Raw genomic sequence first — 17,905 nt, 5'->3', positions numbered from 1 at the left:
TGAATCAAGGAAAACTAAATGAAATAACTCGGCACCCAAAAACTTTATTTTTTTTACTTCTTTTTAACAGGGTTTTACAATATAGTATATACATTTGTTCATGTCTTTATACATTCAAAGCTTAAGCCTTTTCCCATCTAACGATGCATTTAAGAACCGGAAAGTTGGAAACAGAAATAAGAACAACACTTAGTTGTGTGCCTGTGCTGCTTTAACTGTCAAATAAAAGGCCAGGGCGAGGGTTAAAAAGCTTTTGTGTTAGCTTTGCAAAATGTGCTTTTTTCCAATGCTTTCTCTCACAATAGTTTCTTTTTTTTAAATCATCACTCTGCTGCTCTGGGGTCAGTTCAGTTCATGCCATTTCAATAGCTGTAGCCAACGTGAGATTTTTGTAAAACCCATAAAACCTTTCCCTTTATCGCTTTTTTAAATGTAAAAATAATCTTTATATTCAGAAACTGTCTTCTATGGTGTAAAACAGTTTACAATGTGAGATAAATGACTACAGATGTAGGTTATTACAGTATGTAATATGTTGCAGCTTTTAGTTTCCCGGAGGTTTTGAAGTTCTTCTTCATGGATGTATTTTTTTTCAAACTTTATTCAATTAACAAAGAGGCATTTAAACTGTTGAACATTTCACTAATCATTTCACTACTCCAAGCAGAATATTTAATTGACAAAATAAAAACAAAACAACCAAACTGACCAGAAAATAACAATACATCAATATAACTTGAAGAAATTCAAAAATAAAATTAATTTAAGTAAATCTAAGTAAAATAAAATTTGGGGGGCTTTAATCCATATTAAATTCAAGTAATTTAGAGAGTCTCACTTATTTTTATCAACTTTTCAAAGACTGAAAAAAAGATTTTCACGAGATTTTGAAATGTAAAACATTTGAGAAACTTAAAAATATCTACATTTGTGAAAATATAATTTACATATACTCAAAATATTATTAAACAAGAATTCAACCTCTTTGTTCCGCATAAACACAACAATCTTGAACATAAAACAGGTATCTCATGCTTGTTTGTAGACCGACCATTCATAGATTCTGTCCCAGCAACAGCTTCCTGTTTTGATGCTCGCTCCGCCCCCATCCCGACGTCATGGCAACAACGCCAGAGGCTGTTTGGCCGAAGCAAGTGTGAATAAAGTGTTTAGATATGGTTAAGATACAGTTATTTAGAAATAAATATATCCCATAGCCTCTATAAGTGTGTTTTAATATTAAATCGAACAAAAAAAACCTCCTACCTGAGCTGAAGTCCTGCAGAGTTGGTGTCAGTCACAGCAGAAGAATCAGGAAATTCTAACTTTCATCACCCTCCTCCCCTTCCCTCCCCTTTGTTCTCCTTCCTTGCAGTGAAGTTTGTGGTCGGTCATTTAAAGAAATCAGATAAAGGAAGAGGTCAGGATCGATCATATATGATGACTCATTTTAAAGGGTTTCTTCTCACGTCGTTAGTTCAGTTTCAGTGACGGACGGAGCGACATGGAGCCGAGCAGCCAGGACTGGATGTCCGCTCTGCCGGAGGAGCTGTGGGACATTCCTCTGACAAACCTGGCCATACCAGGTAGGCTAAACAGATTCTCCTGTTTTATGTCACTAAGTTCAGAGCATTACTCCTATAGACTATACAGCAGATATGAACACTCATGAAGTTAAGTTATACTAGAATAACTTCTAGATGTCTATTAATCTAAATGATTAATATTGTCATCATTTAAAACGTTAGCTTCTTCTTTCTGCTTGAATTAAGGATTTTCTTCTTTTGTTTGACATTTATCTTGAAGACTAAGAGTCTTTGTCTTTTGGACACTTGGTTGGACAAAACATGCAAATTGAAAAAAGTTTTGGACATCATGATCAGCATTTTCCAAAATATTTTGACGGGTCACTAATTGATCACTTGATCACTTGTGACAATATTTGATAATAATAATGATAATAATAATAATAATAATAATGATAATAATAATAATAATAATAATAATAATAATTATTATTATTATTATAATAAACCAAAATTATTTTATATGCAAATCTAATTTTGACAACCTCAGAGCAGAGCAGAGCCTCATGCCCCCACCTTGGGGGGCCTGGACCCCAGGTTGGGGTTAAAACACTCTCAGATTAAAACTCCTACAGTACCAAACTAAAAGAGATTAAAAAGAGGATAAAAAGCAGCAAGTTGGTATGGAGAAAGCCCTTTTTATTCAAGAAGTCTCACATGGATGAATGTTTAGATTTCACTCGTGATTTTCAAAAATATAACTCATCACTATAAACAAGGTCATCATACCAATGAGCGGTTAGTCCATCACCAATACATGGAAATGAAGCCTCTACTTTAGTTTTTCATAGGAGTGAATGTCTTTAGGTTTACTAGTAGCAGTAATAGAATAAATAGTCAGATCCTGTTTTAAGTAACAATAATGATACCACAGTTTTAAAAAAAAGTCTTATGTGAAGTCCTGCATTCATCTTTATTTATTTAGAAAAAGTATTAACATGAAAACAAACTTAAAGTACCAAAAATAAAAGGGATCATAATGCAGAATGACTCAACTCATAAAATATATATTATTGGGATGATTATTTTGAATATGTTCATCACTTTGGTCAACTTGTAGTAAAGGTAGGCTTACTGTTAAAGCCTTTTTATTCCACCGGCCTCAGTCTGTTAGTATGCTTGTGTGGTGTGAGCAACAGCATCGACCTCAGAGGGTTTTAAATAATACAACTATAATAAGGCTTAACATGTTAATAATCCATCTCAGGATTATTTTGAATAGAAACTATTGCAGTTCCTTAATGAATGGATACTTCTATTCAGCTCTACTCTAAAGTGCACCTTGTATTTGTTTGTCTGATTATTTGTGTATTTTTTGTAATATTGAAGGTGTGATGTTTAAAATGTCAATAAAGACTTGGACTGAATCATCATTTATTAGTTTCTAATTCTTTGCATCAGTATTCTAACTCTTGAACTCAGAAATGTAGAAAAACAAACTGTCTTACATTTGAATGGGGTTTGTAAAGACAACGTTCAAAGTTTCTGTGTTTTTTCCGACCTTGTTTTTTTTTCCAGGGAGCCATGATGCCATGAGTTACTGTCTGGATATAAACTCCCCTTTGGTGCCCTCCGAGTCGGATGCTTTCAGACTTCTGGATGGACTTTTCTACTGCTTTACCAGGCCGGCCATCTTTAAATGGGCAACAACACAGGTATGCGTGATAGAAAACAGACTACAGGTCAGCATAGAGCAGGTGATCATGCAGATGTGTGAGGACCCCTTCTGGATTGTGAAGGTGTTTCTGTGTTGTTCCACAATGCAGCCTTGGTTTAATTACCTTACTTACTACCTGCTACTACCATGATAATTATATGATTTTTTTTTCCATCATTATAATAAATGTTAAAGTTATTTGTGCCATCAAGACACTGAACTCTGAAGAACTAAGTCTGATTATAATAAAGGTGCAATTATTAAATGCAAGAGTATATACATGTATTTTTCACTGTTGGTCTGTGTACATATTTGTTGTCGTTTTCTTGTTTTGTTTTATCCATCTACCTCTGAGGAGATTCACTGAGATTTTATTGTATATTTGTGAAATGACAAGAAAGTATTCTCTTCTATAAAATATCTATAACACAGGGTTATACTGCTAAAAAATACTTTGGGTGATGTTTTATGAATCATTTCAGGATAAAAGCATCGAGGAGCAGCTGTCGATGGGGATTCGGTTCTTCGATCTACGCGTCGCACACAAACCCAAAGACTCCTCCAGCGACCTGTACTTCACACACGTCATTTACACACATCTTACAGTTCTGGTGATGCACAACCTTTCTTCATTAAAGTTTCACTTTTGGATGTTATTGTTTATTCATAATAAGGTTGTCAAATTTCCGATAGTTTGATACCTTTCGATATCACTAAAACAATACAAGCTCTGTTATTCTGACGAGCGATCGTATGGAAAAGTACCAAAGCTTTGAAATAAAGTACAGATCTGTAACCCAAAGTTAGTGTCAGAGAAAGAGAAAGCAGAGGTGATCTATTCTAAGACACAGTTTGGCAAATAATGTTGTTTCTCAAGTCTTTTGGGTGACTCATAGGGAAGTTAAAGTTATGTTTATGTCTCAACAGACTTAAAGAGGTGACACCGTCTACCATGTTGTGTAATTTTGACAGTTCAGGAGTTTGTTTGCAATTGTTTATTAGAAAAAAAAAGCCAAATATTGAGTGCCTAGGACTTCTATCATTTCTGTGGAATCGAAAGCCGTATCAATATTGATTTTTACTAGTATTTTATCGCAGTTTAAAATTCAGGTTCATGAAAAGCCTAATTCATAAATTGTTTTATGTTTTACAGGAAACTCTGTCCTCTGTTGCCACCTGGCTGGAGTCCCACCCGAAGGAGATTGTCATCCTCGCTTGCAGCCACTTTGAAGGAATCGACGACAGACTCCATCAAGCGTTAATTTTCTCCCTGAAGAAGCTCTTTGGCTCAAAACTCTGCCCAAGGAAGGTGAGTTTTCTCCTCATACACAGCTGATTTACAGTATAAAAAAAAACAGCACACTGTCTCACACAACCAGACCTGCCTTCCCCAGGACTCTGTGCCGACCCTGAGGAGTCTGTGGGCGTCTGGTTATCAGGTCATCCTCTCCTATGAGTGCCAAACTGCAGCCAGACATCGTGAGCTGTGGCCTCCAATCCCCTACTGGTGGGCCAACAAGTGCACAGCACAGGGAGTGATCAGTTATCTGGACTGGAACAAAGAGATGGGACGTCCAGGTGAGTTTAATTCACACTTTGGCACAATTTTGATCTGGCTTTCCTGGTGCTCGACTCAGTTTTATGTTTGTTTATTTTACTCCCAGACAGCTTCTTTGTCTCTGGTTTGAACCTGACAGCGGACAGATATTTCATCACTGTGAACCCCAAACAGTCTCTGAGGACGCTAACGTTCAGTAACTGGGACTGTTTGAGGAAATGGCTGGAGGAGCAGACGCCCGGATCAAACCCTGAGAGCCTCAACATCATTGCAGGAGACTTTGTGGGTCCTCTCCCCCTCTGCTCTCTGGTCATTAAACTGAACCAAAAACTTGTACAGAAGAAAGCTATCAGATGAGAAAAGACAGACACAGTTATAGTTACAAACGCCCTAAGCGGACATGTATCCAAACTTTTACTCTGTTATCATACAAAGAGGGATCGTTTCCAGATAATTTCCAGCTGCAAAATCATGAAACAAACAGAAATATGCCTAATTTACCTCAAACCTGTCAGCATGGCATGTCATGAAAATGATCCCATCATCACAAGAAAAACAAGTTTGTAATTCTATATATATATATATATATATATATATATAATATGGGTCATGGAACACCTGTTGCTTTGCCGTGGTAACTCACTCATATCTGGCAAACAGAGGGGCGTCCAAAACGGCCTACCTTCACTGGTCAAAACAAATCCAGACCATTCAGGACCAGAATCTGAAGGAGGACATACTGGCTGCTGCAGAAGCCAGCACTTCAACATATCATTTGATCTGAATGTGTGATGATACTGTAAGGTCATTCTGTGATTTAATTTAGTAGATATCTTTAATTCAGCATATTGTTCATTTTGTTCATTCTCTTCACATCCAGAGAAAAATAGGACAGTGGTTCTCAACTGGTCAAGCCTCAAGACCCACTACCAGCTCCTTCATGAAAAATCATGACCCCAAAAATCAGATATTTTTTTAACCTATCAAATTTATTTCATAAAAATTTGTGCAGTTTGAACCTCTTCAGTTGTGGAGCGTCAAAAAAAAACGCTCCACAGACTCTGACAAAAAAAGAATTCCAGGCACACATTCCCGACCCACTATAAATGGCTCCCTGACCCACTTTTGGGCCTCGACCCCCCAGTTGAGAACCATCACAATAGGTGATAAAGGAGGTTAAACTTTTGATACCTTTGCAACCTGAAAAACGTCCTGCTAAGCGTCCTGTCGTACTTAAAGACATTGTGAAAAATACGTGAGCCGTTATGACTGTAATCTGTGATGCATTCCTCAGATTTAAAGAGGTTTAACACAACTGGGTTTCATTTTTTATCAATATATAAGTGATTATAAAAGTTGTGATGCTGTTTTTCAGACAATTTGAGTTAAAGCTGAATCAACATGGACCCTGTGGGATCCTTAATGCACTTAGGGGTTTATTTATCAGAATGCAATATAAGTCTGTGTGTAAACGATCATGTGGAAGGCTTATTTACATTATCAACAGATTGTCATTTAAAGTTCATATTAAAGTAATTTAATAGTAATAAGTCAAGTGTTTAAATGCATACATGTTTAATGTTTCAGTGGATCAGTTAAATGCATTTAAAAAAATCACTAGTAAGTAGGTGACTACTTTCTTCTCAGTAACTCTGCCCCTTTAATTTACTTTGATTGGGAGAGGAGGGTGAAAGCACATGGTTTTTTTTCACCCTCTCTTTTGTTTTTTGTGGCAATGTTTAACTTTATTGGACAGGGCAGCTGAAGAGTGACAGGATCTGTGGGGAGGAGAGAGTAGATGACATGCAGCCGGATTCAAACCCACAGCGGCTGCGATGAGGAACAGAACCATAAAATCCATACGTTTTGTACGTATTTGCTTTTCCAGTAAGACCAATTTGATGTAGATTTTTCTTTTATCTTGCTCAGCACCCCTGTGGTGCTGGATAACTCACTTGATGGAGAGTACATCCTACATGCGTGGGGCTGTGTCGTTGATGTAGTGGCCCAGGGTTCGACTCTTTTCCTGTCTGTCTTCAGCTGTCCTTTAAAAAAAACACCATGTAATTGAATAACATAGTTATACATTACAGATGCAGGTGATAACTAACAACCTGTCACTCCACTCCAGCTCCACCATATTGTCCAAATATGGTCACTTCTGGCTCCCTGAAACATAATATGGCACATACAAATCAAAGGTTCTTTATATATTTTCTTTATTATGAAAACATTCATCCACTTTAAAGTGCAGTTTATACATGTTTACCAGAATGTACATCATTCTGTAACAGTCCTCTTTTTAAAGGTGTTTGTGGTAGAGTTTGCAGCAGCAGGAAGGATCACTCTCCTCTTCTCTCCACTATTTTCACTTGAACAGTTTCTTGTAGCGTCCGTAAGCAGCACGGCTGATGATGACTCTGATGACAGCTGAGCCTTCGTCTGCGTCCACCTGCACGTCCTGAACGGCTGCTTCTTTGTAGAGCCAACTGCGGAAGGAAACACACACTCACTATGGATGCTCTCTTGTTCTAAACCCTACAGAGAGAGAGAGATTCAACAGTGCTTACCTTAACTGAGGAGTGCTGAGGTCCACTTTGAGATCTAAAATGTGTTTTCCTGTAGAGTTTACAATCTGATCTTCCACGGCTCTCTGCAGCTCATCCAGGCCTCGCTCCTCTAAGGCAGATATGGGCAACACACCGGGCTCTGTAATCTGATAGCTGAGGGGGACAACAGAAAATACTTTTATTTTCTTCTGAAGACTAAACCATTTCTCCACCTCTTTTTACACATATGGGTTAATACCAATATGGGTCTGCAACACCTGGGGAATCACTACAGAAGATCTACAGTATACTGAAAAAATGATTGGCAGACTATTTGTCATGGTTGGGACTCTTTTTGTAAATGTTTGTTTATTAGCTAGTGTGGGTTTCATAAGTGTTGTGTGTTTCTTCTGGGGTGTTTTCGGTTTAGCTCTGGGTAGGATTTTGCTTATTTTCAGTGCTTCTTCTTTTGCTGCAGAGGCTGGGAGGTGTGTTGTCAGAGGCGGAGTTACTCATTAGGTACAATCAATGGCTGCTGATATGTCCCTCTGGTCCTCTGGTTGCCCAAATTTTCTCAGCGCTTTGCCAGTGATCTAACCTGTGATTTCCTCATTCTACAGTGACACTTTCCACCGAGCTTCAATCAATCGATGGGCCTGAGTATTTTTTTATTTAAGAACAAAGCAAAAACTCTCTGATTCCAGTTTAATAAAAAAAGAATATTGTCTTATGTTTTTTTCTCCTCTATGACAGTAAACTAAATGTGTTTGTGTTGTGAGCAAAACAGGACTTTCAAAGATGTTCTAAATATCTTTTGGAAACATTGATTAACAAATTTCACCATTTTCTTAAAAGTTATCGATTAAATAGTGATGTTTTTTTTTTAATCATTTACAGATTTATTTACAATTGCAAGTTGTAGCCTATCACCTACTATCATCGCCTTGAGTGTATACATATGTTTGGGCTTTTTAGGCTTTTATTTAGAGATAGGACAGTGGATACAGTTAGGAATCAGAGAGAGAGCGTTGGCAATGACATGTGGGAAAGGAGCAACAGGTCGGATTTGAACACGGGCCGCCCGCTTGGAGGACTATATCCTCTGTACATGGGGCGCTCGCACTAACCACCAGGCTACCGGCCTAGTATATTAAATGTAATTATTTTAAAACCTTTTTTAATTAAAATTTGATTTTTTACTGGTTTTGTGAAAGAAGGTTCTGAGTTAAGACATCACACACTTAAACTAACTTTGATCAACCTTATTTCAACCCTTCACAGAATTAGGTATGTACACTTTAGTGAAACAAATGCGTTGTTGTAAAAGTTCTCTTTGATGCGGCTGCAAAATTTTTATTTCAAAACTTCAAGCTTTTTCAGATTTGGTTTTCAGTCTTGCCTCTCTTGAATCTCCCCTGTACATAATAAATGTCTATATTTAAGCATAGCTTATGGTCAAAGTGCAGCAGAGTCCAGGCTGCTGCACTTTACATACAATGCATCCTGGGACATGTAGGCACTGCAAGCATGGCTCATCTTTCTCAATAAAGCTCACAATGAGAAATGTAATGCTGCAGATCTGTATTAACTCTGATTGGACAGCCACATTAAAGGTAAAGAAAAAATGAATTTCTAAAGATCTCTGAAATTCTGAAGGAAAGAAGAGGTTCTTTTACTCGTCAACGAGGTCAGTCTTATTGTGGACTTCTATCATGGAGCTCATCAGCCGGTCAGGGATTTGCAGGTTCTTTAGGACATTCAGCACGTTGACTTTCTGATTCACCGTCTCTGGATGACTGATGTCTCTGACGTGGACGAGCAGATCCTGGAGGGTGGAAGACAAGTCAGACTTTAACTTTAGATAGTAAACTAACTTTATCTGAAACTGTTTCTGGTTTGAGAATCTGGAACATACTGAGTGTTTTATGTCTTCCAGGGTGGCAGAGAAGGAGTCGATGAGTTGGTGGGGCAGCTGGGACAGGAACCCGATGGTGTCCACGTACAGGACCGTCATTCGACTGGGCAGCTGGCCGGCGTGAACAGTGACGTCCAGCGTGGCGAAGAGCTGGTTTCTGGGCTGGAGGCCGCTGTCGCCTGTCAGAGCTTTGATCAGAGTCGTTTTCCCTGCACATAGAAAATATGAAGAAAATAAAGATGTGAAACTGTGAATGTTTACCCAGTGAACAGTGTGTCCTGACTGTGTCCAGGCTCTCACCACAGTTTGTGTATCCTAACACGGACACGATGGGGAACTCTTTGTGTGTCCGCTGAGAGCGCAGAAGATGACGCTTTTTCCGCAGTTTTTCCAGCGCCGAGCGAATCTTCATCTCACGCTCTTTGAGCAGTCTCTGCTGCACCTCCAGCAGAGTCTCACCTGGGAAATGAATAAATCACCTTACTGAAGCTGCTTCCTAACAGGTCAGCTCAATCACTGTCAACCAGGTGTTGGGATTCTGTACCTGAACCTCCGATGTACCTCGCTCCCCCACCCTGCTGGTCCATGTTTGTGATTTCATTTCTTAGACGAGACCTGAAGGCAACAACATTAATTAAAGAGAAGCAGATATCATTCATAGAGAGGAATCGTGCTAATTATGGTACAAGAATTTCACATGTTAGGTTCTTTCCTCCTAAAGTTTTTGATCAAATCTGGAAATCCAACATTGGGACAGGTTTTCTAACCTCATCGATTTCTTTTTTTGTCATAGAAATGTGTGATTTTGGTTCAATGTTTGAAATATTACGGTGGCTGGGAAGTGCAAACCAAAATGACAAAGTGTGAAACACTTTTGCAAAGCTTGAGACAAATTTACATTTTGGAAAACCTTTTTACATTTTATAAAACAAAATTATGAAAGTAAAACACACTACATAAAAAATATGTACATTTAAAAAAAAAAAACATTTACAAGATGCTAAACACTTTTACGAGCACCAAGACAAATTTGAAAGAGGCAAGAACACTTTTACCAGTCCTAACAATTTTTTATTTTATTTTACAAATAACAGAATCTTGCCGGAAAGGGAATGTACAGTGGGTACGGAAAGTATTCAGACCCCTTACATTTTTTTTTGATTAGGAAAGGCACACACCTGTCTATATAAGACCTTACAGCTCACAGTGCATCTCAGAGCAAATGAGAATCATGAGGTCGAAGGAACTGCCCAAGGAGCTCAGAGACAGAATTGTGGCAAGGCACAGATCTGGCCAAGGTTACAAAAGAATTTCTGCAGCACTCAAGGTTCCTAAGAGCACAGTGGCCTCCATAATCCTTAAATGGAAGAAGTTTGGGACGACCAGAACTCTTCCTAGACCTGGCCGTCCAGCCAAACTGAGCAATCGTGGGAGAAGAGCCTTGGTGAGAGAGGTAAAGAAGAACCCAAAGATCACTGTGGCTGAGCTCCATAGATGCAGTAGGGAGATGGGAGAAAGTTCCACAAAGTCAACTATCACTGCAGCCCTCCACCAGTCGGGGCTTTATGGCAGAGTGGCCCGACGGAAGCCTCTCCTCAGTGCAAGACATATGAAAGCCCGCATAGAGTTTGCCAAAAAACACATGAAGGACTCCCAGACTATGAGAAAGAAGATTCTCTGGTCTGATGAGACCAAGATTGAACTTTTTGGCTTTAATTCTAAGCGGTATGTGTGGAGAAAACCAGGCACTGCTCATCACCTGCCCAATACAATCCCAACAGTGAAACATGGTGGTGGCAGCATCATGCTATGGGGGTGTTTTTCAGCTGCAGGGACAGGACGACTGGTTGCAATTGAAGGAAAGATGAATGCGGCCAAGTACAGAGATATCGTGGAAGAAAACCTCTTCCAGAGTGCTCAGGACCTCAGACTGGGCCGAAGGTTCACCTTCCAACAAGACAATGACCCTAAGCACACAGCTAAAATAACAAAGGAGTGGCTTCGGAACAACTCTGTGACCATTCTTGACTGGCCCAGCCAGAGCCCTGACCTAAACCCAATTGAGCATCTCTGGAGAGACCTGAAAATGGCTGTCCACCAACGTTCATCATCCAACCTGACAGAACTGGAGAGGATCTGCAAGGAAGAATGGCAGAGGATCCCCAAATCCAGGTGTGAAAAACTTGTTGCATCATTCCCAAGAAGACTCATGGCTGTACTAGCTCAAAAGGGTGCTTCTACTCAATACTGAGCAAAGGGTCTGAATACTTATGACCATGTGATATTTCAGTTTTTATTTTTTAATAAATTTGCAAACATTTCTACATTTCTGTTTTTTTTCTGTCAAGATGGGGTGCTGAGTGTACATTAATGAGAAATAAAATGAACTTTTTTGATTTTAGCAAATGGCTGCAATGAAACAAAGAGTGAAAAATGTAAAGGGGTCTGAATACTTTCCGTACCCACTGTATATGCTGGAAGTGATTGAGTGAGCAGACAATTAATTTGTTAAGACGGAAAGACTGTGCGTTAACTGCTCCACAAAGCAGACGAAACATGATTTGTTCATAAACTCTAAACGCCAAAACAAACCAATTGACCGCTCACTTAATCACTGCAGGTACATTCCCTTTCCGGCAAGATTCTGTCGTTCCTAAATTTGTCTCAGCCCTCCTACATTATTTTTAGCATCTTGTAAATATGTTTTCTGAACTGTAAATTTGTTTTGGCCTTGTTAAATTGTTATACTTATGTAACTGTGTTTTATAAAATGTAAAAATGTTTTCCAAAAAGTAAATTTGTCTCAAGCTTTGTAAAAGTATTTCACACTTTGTAATTTTGGTTTGCACTTCCCAGCCACTGTAGATAAATACTTAAAGTGTGACAGGAAATGATGCAGAAACACTGAGAGTCGGCCTATTGTTAGTGAGATTACTGCCCACATTATTTAAAAACAAAAATACATTTTAGGAGGTGAATTTTGCAACCATGATAAAAAACACTTTGCTTATTTGTCAAATGGAGAATCAAAAGGTCCAGGAGACAATTAGCTGTAACTGTAAAATAAGTGAGTTGTATATGAGAAAACGAAGTCACCTTAACAGAGGGATTTCTGCCAGAGAGATCTGTAACTTGGCCTCTCTAGTCCTGGCGTTACAGCGGAAGATGTGCAGGACCACCGAGTATCTGTCAAAGACTTTGACGCCCCAGGCCTCCTCCAGCTCCCTCTGTGAGGAGGAAAAGAAGAATAAGGGAAATAAATCTGACTTTTATTTTGCCTGATGAGATATTTCTTCTCATCAGGAAATCTATATGTTCTGGTGTTTCACTTCAAAACAGTTTTGATTATTTCAAAGATGCTGCTACAAGTCACAGAGAATGTATTCCTGTTCATGAGAACTTTACAAGAACCAAACTGATTTCAGAATACAAATGTATCTTTTCAAACAGCCACCTCCTTTTTATTCCTTTGTATACTAAGAGCAGAAAATAACCAAATCAGCTTTACAGTTTTATCAGCAGCTTTACACGACAGAGATTCAGTGATTCTTTCATACATAGAAATCAAAAACACACTTTAAGTCATTTCAACTGTTTTACTATTCTGATAAATCCCAAAGACAGTATTTAACAATAAAATTGATTTATCCAACTTTCATTTCTTTTATTGAACAAGCCAAAATCACGTCTAGTCTACACATGCTTTTACCAATAATACTGACATTGTAGATACAAATCTATGGTATTCTTTGTTGTTGCTCTGTTTGTCCTTCTTCCTGCATCTCTCTCTATCCCACTTTTCAACACAGTTTCAGCAGATGGCCGAGTCTGGTTCCACTCGAGGTTTCTGCCTCTTAAAGGAACTTTTTCATTGCTTCTGTCACTTTGCTGAATATTGCTTAGTGCTGAGCTCATGGTGAGTTAATGTTGACTCTTTATAAATAATAAATGAAAGAGTACACTCTAGACCTGCTCTTTTGTAGTGTTTTGAGTATGACTTGGTGCTATATATATAAAGACTGATTGATTGGGGGCTCTGGTGGCGCAGTGGTTGGTTGGTGTGCGTGCCCCATGTATGAAGATTGATAGATTGATAGTCTAGTACAGGTGCATTCAGTCTGAATTACTTATTTTAATCAAGTGTTTTCATACTTCAGGACACTTGCAATAACACCGGCTGCTTAATTCCAGCACATTTATCTTCTACATCCTCATACAAGTATACTAAACCCCTCATTTAATCATGTGATGCTGTAGTCTATTTTTATGTGTTTTTAAGTGTTTTTATGTGTTTTCATGTGTTTTCATGTGCTGTCCTGTAAATGTTTGTTTGTATAGTGTTTTATGCTCTCTGTGCAAAGCAAATTCCCCTAGAGGCAATAAAGGTTTCATTCATCATTCATTGATTGTAATAGTAAAATGAACCTTTTTTTGGTATGTCTTGTTTTGTAGCCTTGACACACTCACATTAAGTCATCTGTTGGTTCTTTGACACTAGTTGTTTCAACTTTTATTTAAAGTTCATGTTGTAATATAGAGACATTGTCTTTTTCTGTTGGCTGTTAATTATGATTACTTTTTTAAGTATTATTGTCCCCTTTCTTCAACTTTTTGAGGGCTGAATTTTTGTCTGTCAAACTTTTCTGTCCAGACAGAGAGTCATTCTGAGACGAGCTCACCTCAGATAAAGGAGACAGACGCTCCACATTCACAAACACAGCAGTGACTCCAGCTGTCTGCCGGATTTTCTCTGCAGAGGAGAAAAAGTATTTGTTAGATGATACTGACCTACAGCACTGACAAATGCGTAAAAAGAGAACAGATCACACTTCAAAAACGCTGTGTGTATTTATTTTTATCAGGGAGGTCATAGATAACCCAGGTTCTAAAAGACGAGTGCATTAATCACTTATAGATAGGTTTAGTGTGGGTTTTTTGAGCTGAGGGGTGACCCGAGCTTGCTTGAATGCGGTGGGGAACACACCCGTTGACAGAGAGGAGTTGATGATATGCTTAAGTGCAGCATTAAGCGGAGAGGAAATGCTCTGCAGGAGGCTTGATGGTATTGGGTCCAGAGGACAGGTGGTGGGCTGAGAGTCTAGCACAAGCTTAGAGACTTCATCCTCAGTCAGAGAGGAGAATGAGTCGAGTGAGGCACTCTTTGTTGGTGCCTTTGGGCTGATTTGGTCAGGCTCATAAAACTGGTTACTGATGGTTTCAACCTTTTCAGTAAAATATGAGGCAAACATGTATGGTGTGAACAGATCGGAGGGTGGAGGAGGAAGTGGTTGAAGCAGTGAGTTAAAAGCAGAAAACATTTTTCTTGTACCTGTGGCATTGCATATCTTGTTCTGATAATATGTTGTCTTGGCCGTTTTCAGGCTGGAGGAGAATGAGACAAGTCTTTGCTTATAGTCACTGAGGTCAGTGGACTGTTTGGATTTTTGCCATTTTCTCTCTGCTGACCTCAGCCCTGCTCTTTGCTCTCTTATGATTTTGGTGAGCCATAGGCTAGGGTGGCTTTTGCGAGCAGGTTTGGACACCAGAGGGCAGAGCTTGTTCAGAGATGAGGCGAGTGTAAAGAAGTGGTCTGATAGATGCAGAGGGGTGACAGTCAGGTTTGCTGTCGAGCAGTTCCGAGTCAGAATTAAATCAAGAGTGTTGCCAGCTTTGTGGGTAGGAGGAGTTGGGACTTGCGTGAGGTCAAATGAGGATAGGAGAGCAAGGAAGTCTGTTGCCTGGCCTTTATCAGTGTGTATATTCATGTCTCCCATTACAATCAGTGGTGTTCCATCATCAGGGATTTCTGAGAGTAGCATGTCCAGTTCCACAACAAAATCATTCAGATTACACCCTGGTGGGCGGTAAATGATAGCAATGTACATTTTAATAGGAGCAGTAACCATGATTGTGTGATATTCAAATGAGGAGTTGTTGCTCAGTGGGAAGAGTTTATTGAATTTCCAGGTATTAGAAATGAGGATACCTGTACCACCTCCACGTCCAACAGAGTGGGGTGTGTGTGAGAACACTGTGTCAACAGAAAGAGCAGCTGGTGTGAATGTATTTTCTGGGCGGATCCAGGTTTCAGTAAGGGCAAGTGCCTGAATGTCTGACATTTTTGCAAGTGCTTGGATGAATTCAGTTTTATTCACAGCAGATTGACAGTTCCAGAGGCCAAAAGTAAATGAAGGGTGGGTAGAAGAGGCTTTCTTAAGCAGAGACAAGTTGTCAAGATTTCGTTGTCTATGACAGATGTGTCTTTTCCTGTTCCCATGAATGACAGAGATTTCTTTGTAGCACATGTTGCGTTTGGCAGGTGACCAGAGGAAATATAGGCAAAAGCAGTAGTGGTGGATGCCCGGGCTCTGTGGCCACGCTGAAGCGTCAGACGCAAAGCAAGTTTCGATTCACCCACCTAGCTGACAAGACCTTCCTAGTTTTCAGATCAGAGCTTGTTCTGCTGGCAGTTTTGGATTCGGACTCTTTTAAGCTTGGATTTTCCCCTGGTTGACTTTCAGCTTGCAATCAACAGAGGGTGTGAGACGCGTCAACTGCCTCTCCTGTTGATGCTCAGAGAATGAGAAAGTCCAAACAAAGCCTGACAGCGACCCACTATCAATCTCTATTAAAAGCAAAGTTTCGCTTCACCCACCTAAACTGACAAGACCTTCCTAGTTTTCAAATCAGAGCTTGTTCTCTATTTCGACGCTTCAGGTGAATGTGGCTCATATTGAGTGGACTTAGATACATTTCTCAGAAACTAATACACTTGTAAAACAGATGTGAGTTTTTCCAGAGCATACCTGTCAGAGTCTGGAAGTTTCCTTTGCCAAATATCTTCTTCTTCTCTGGTGTCTTGGTGGACATGATGATCTTGTCCACCACTCTCCAGTTGTCTAAGGTGTTGACGAGCCCCACAGCCTCGGCCATCATCAGCTCAGCTGCGTAGAAAGTTTAAGGTCAGGGTGGATGAAACCCATCCAGCATCATCATGAACACTGACATATCAGGCTGGCATTGACTTTTAAATGACCTTGGGAATGTTGTTCAAGTAAGAGCCACTCAGAAGGCATAAGCCATCCTGGAAGACCTTCACCACCCTCTTTATGCAGAGATCAGATCCCTAACGCTGGGAGGTCCAAATCCAACAGATATCTTTGGTCATTTGTCCCACAAGCAGCTGGGTTCAATAAGCTGTAGGCATGGTTGTACATTACATGTATACTTTGGACTGTTTGACTTCAATACTTAATATCTGAGTCTCCTCTCACCTGTGGTCAGATGCTGCTTCCTGCTCCCCCACTTCACATCAGGGTGAACGATGAAGACCCTTTGCTGACCCTCTCCGATACCTTCAGGAGCCTGCTGCTGAAACAGCTCCTCCACCTCACTGTCATCAAGGACATCTTCATCCTCCTCCTCCTCCTGAGTGAATCCTGTGGGCTGCCCACTGCTGAAGTCACCTGAGCTCTTCAGCCTCCACGCAGAGAGAGACACACCTGTCAGCCGGTGGAGCTGCTGCCTGTTGACTGCAGGTGACAGGTGAGTTGTGTGGAGGAGTCTGCAGGCTGTTGCTGTGCGACAGCTCCACGTGCAGGGTTGTCTCAGGAGCGCGAAACATGACTGGATCCTTCTCAATGACGTCATGATGCCTCGAGGAGCTCGCCCAAATGAGTCATTGCTGTTAATAAAACAAAACACTAAACTACCATCACGTTTAGCACGCTAAACATGAGCCACTAGGACACACAGCAGCACTGTTTACGTTTTCTTCTTCTTCCAGTCACAAAGGTGCAAAAACCAACAAGAAGAACGAATACTGCCCCCTGGTGTACAACTTAGAAACATTCATGCAGAACCCCCACATGTAAAACCCCCGAAATTTAACTTAATTTTGATTTAATTTAAAGTATTTTTTTTAATTAAATGTGTTTTGGTCAGTCTGGTTGTTATAGGTCTATGTCTATTTTGTCATCTTATTTTTACTATATAACCTGTTGAAGGTGGTAGTCTGTATTACTTTCATATTTGCAGTTGTGAAAATAATATTTGCTAGCAAAAACAAAAATAAAAATAAAAGCGGAAAAAATCTGAATCTAAAAAAAGTGTTGAATATAATATTTGACAAAAAGTGCACAAACAACAATCAATACTGAACATGGTTTTAGGAACTAATGGCATGATACTTTTTTGTAAATGTTGGAAATTGAGTTAGAAGAGGTAATCAGACCTTACTTTAGTCAAAGCAGCACTGCATTATAACAGGTTTAAACTAGAAGATAAAAGCCTGTGGTTGGCTGTAAAATGTGCTGAAGTATCAAATTTCCCACAGGGAAGTATTTCTGATTCTGATGCTGAAAATGTGAGTCAGAATCCAATTTATTGCCAATTAGATTTACACATACTAAGATATTTTCTTTCTGGATTAGTGCAAAAACAATGAACATAAAAGTAGAATAAAAAAGTGGAACACTTTTAAACAGCAGAACTCCTTCTGTCACTTCAATAAGATAAAATAATCAGTTAATGAAAATTTAAAAACAGACAATTAGAAACAAAATGTGCAGGAATGTGCAAAACACTGGATGTAGCAGGGAGAAACTGTGTGCATCGTAAACAGACAATTATAAGTCCAGT

At 39.5% G+C, this 17,905-nt stretch overlaps 2 protein-coding genes across 2 annotated transcripts; one reads left to right on the top strand and one right to left on the bottom strand.

The window, feature by feature from the left end:
• The first annotated feature begins 1,152 nt into the window (after positions 1 to 1,152).
• Positions 1,153 to 6,295, top strand: si:dkey-66a8.7 (PI-PLC X domain-containing protein 1). Its single transcript, XM_061030090.1, has 7 exons — positions 1,153 to 1,420; positions 1,483 to 1,586; positions 3,105 to 3,241; positions 3,726 to 3,854; positions 4,397 to 4,552; positions 4,638 to 4,821; positions 4,908 to 6,295. Exons 2-7 carry the CDS (start codon positions 1,505 to 1,507, stop codon positions 5,156 to 5,158), a joined length of 939 nt encoding a protein of 312 aa, XP_060886073.1. The 5' UTR covers positions 1,153 to 1,420; positions 1,483 to 1,504; the 3' UTR covers positions 5,159 to 6,295.
• A 708-nt stretch (positions 6,296 to 7,003) lies between these two features.
• On the bottom strand, positions 7,004 to 17,061 carry gtpbp6 (GTP binding protein 6 (putative)). Its single transcript, XM_061030256.1, has 10 exons — positions 16,540 to 17,061; positions 16,072 to 16,209; positions 13,945 to 14,015; positions 12,362 to 12,492; positions 9,810 to 9,880; positions 9,566 to 9,724; positions 9,266 to 9,474; positions 9,027 to 9,175; positions 7,372 to 7,524; positions 7,004 to 7,290 (listed from the first exon to the last, which is right to left on the bottom strand). The coding sequence occupies exons 1-10, from the start codon at positions 16,913 to 16,915 to the stop codon at positions 7,170 to 7,172; spliced, it is 1,578 nt and encodes a 525-aa protein (XP_060886239.1). The 5' UTR covers positions 16,916 to 17,061; the 3' UTR covers positions 7,004 to 7,169.
• Positions 17,062 to 17,905: the final 844 nt, after the last annotated feature.

The sequence above is a fragment of the Labrus mixtus genome, chromosome 3 (assembly GCF_963584025.1).
Source record: "Labrus mixtus chromosome 3, fLabMix1.1, whole genome shotgun sequence".
In the NCBI taxonomy this organism is placed as follows: domain Eukaryota; kingdom Metazoa; phylum Chordata; class Actinopteri; order Labriformes; family Labridae; genus Labrus; species Labrus mixtus.
The sequence above is the reverse complement of the archived record's forward strand: the minus strand, read 5'-3'. Positions and strand labels throughout refer to the sequence as shown.

Excerpts from the sequence above, each read along its gene's own strand:
- si:dkey-66a8.7 (XM_061030090.1), top strand. The coding sequence starts at position 1,505 with ATGGAGCCGAGCAGCCAGGACTGGATGTCCGCTCTGCCGGAGGAGCTG. Across the intron at positions 3,242-3,725 it reads TTAAATGGGCAACAACACAG|GATAAAAGCATCGAGGAGCA; the intron begins GTATGCGTGATA and ends GAATCATTTCAG. Across the intron at positions 4,553-4,637 it reads CAAAACTCTGCCCAAGGAAG|GACTCTGTGCCGACCCTGAG; the intron begins GTGAGTTTTCTC and ends TGCCTTCCCCAG.
- gtpbp6 (XM_061030256.1), bottom strand. The coding sequence starts at position 16,915 with ATGACGTCATTGAGAAGGATCCAGTCATGTTTCGCGCTCCTGAGACAA. Across the intron at positions 12,493-13,944 it reads GTCTGTCTCCTTTATCTGAG|AGGGAGCTGGAGGAGGCCTG; the intron begins GTGAGCTCGTCT and ends TCCTCCTCACAG. Across the intron at positions 9,176-9,265 it reads TGGAAGACATAAAACACTCA|GATCTGCTCGTCCACGTCAG; the intron begins GTATGTTCCAGA and ends TCCACCCTCCAG.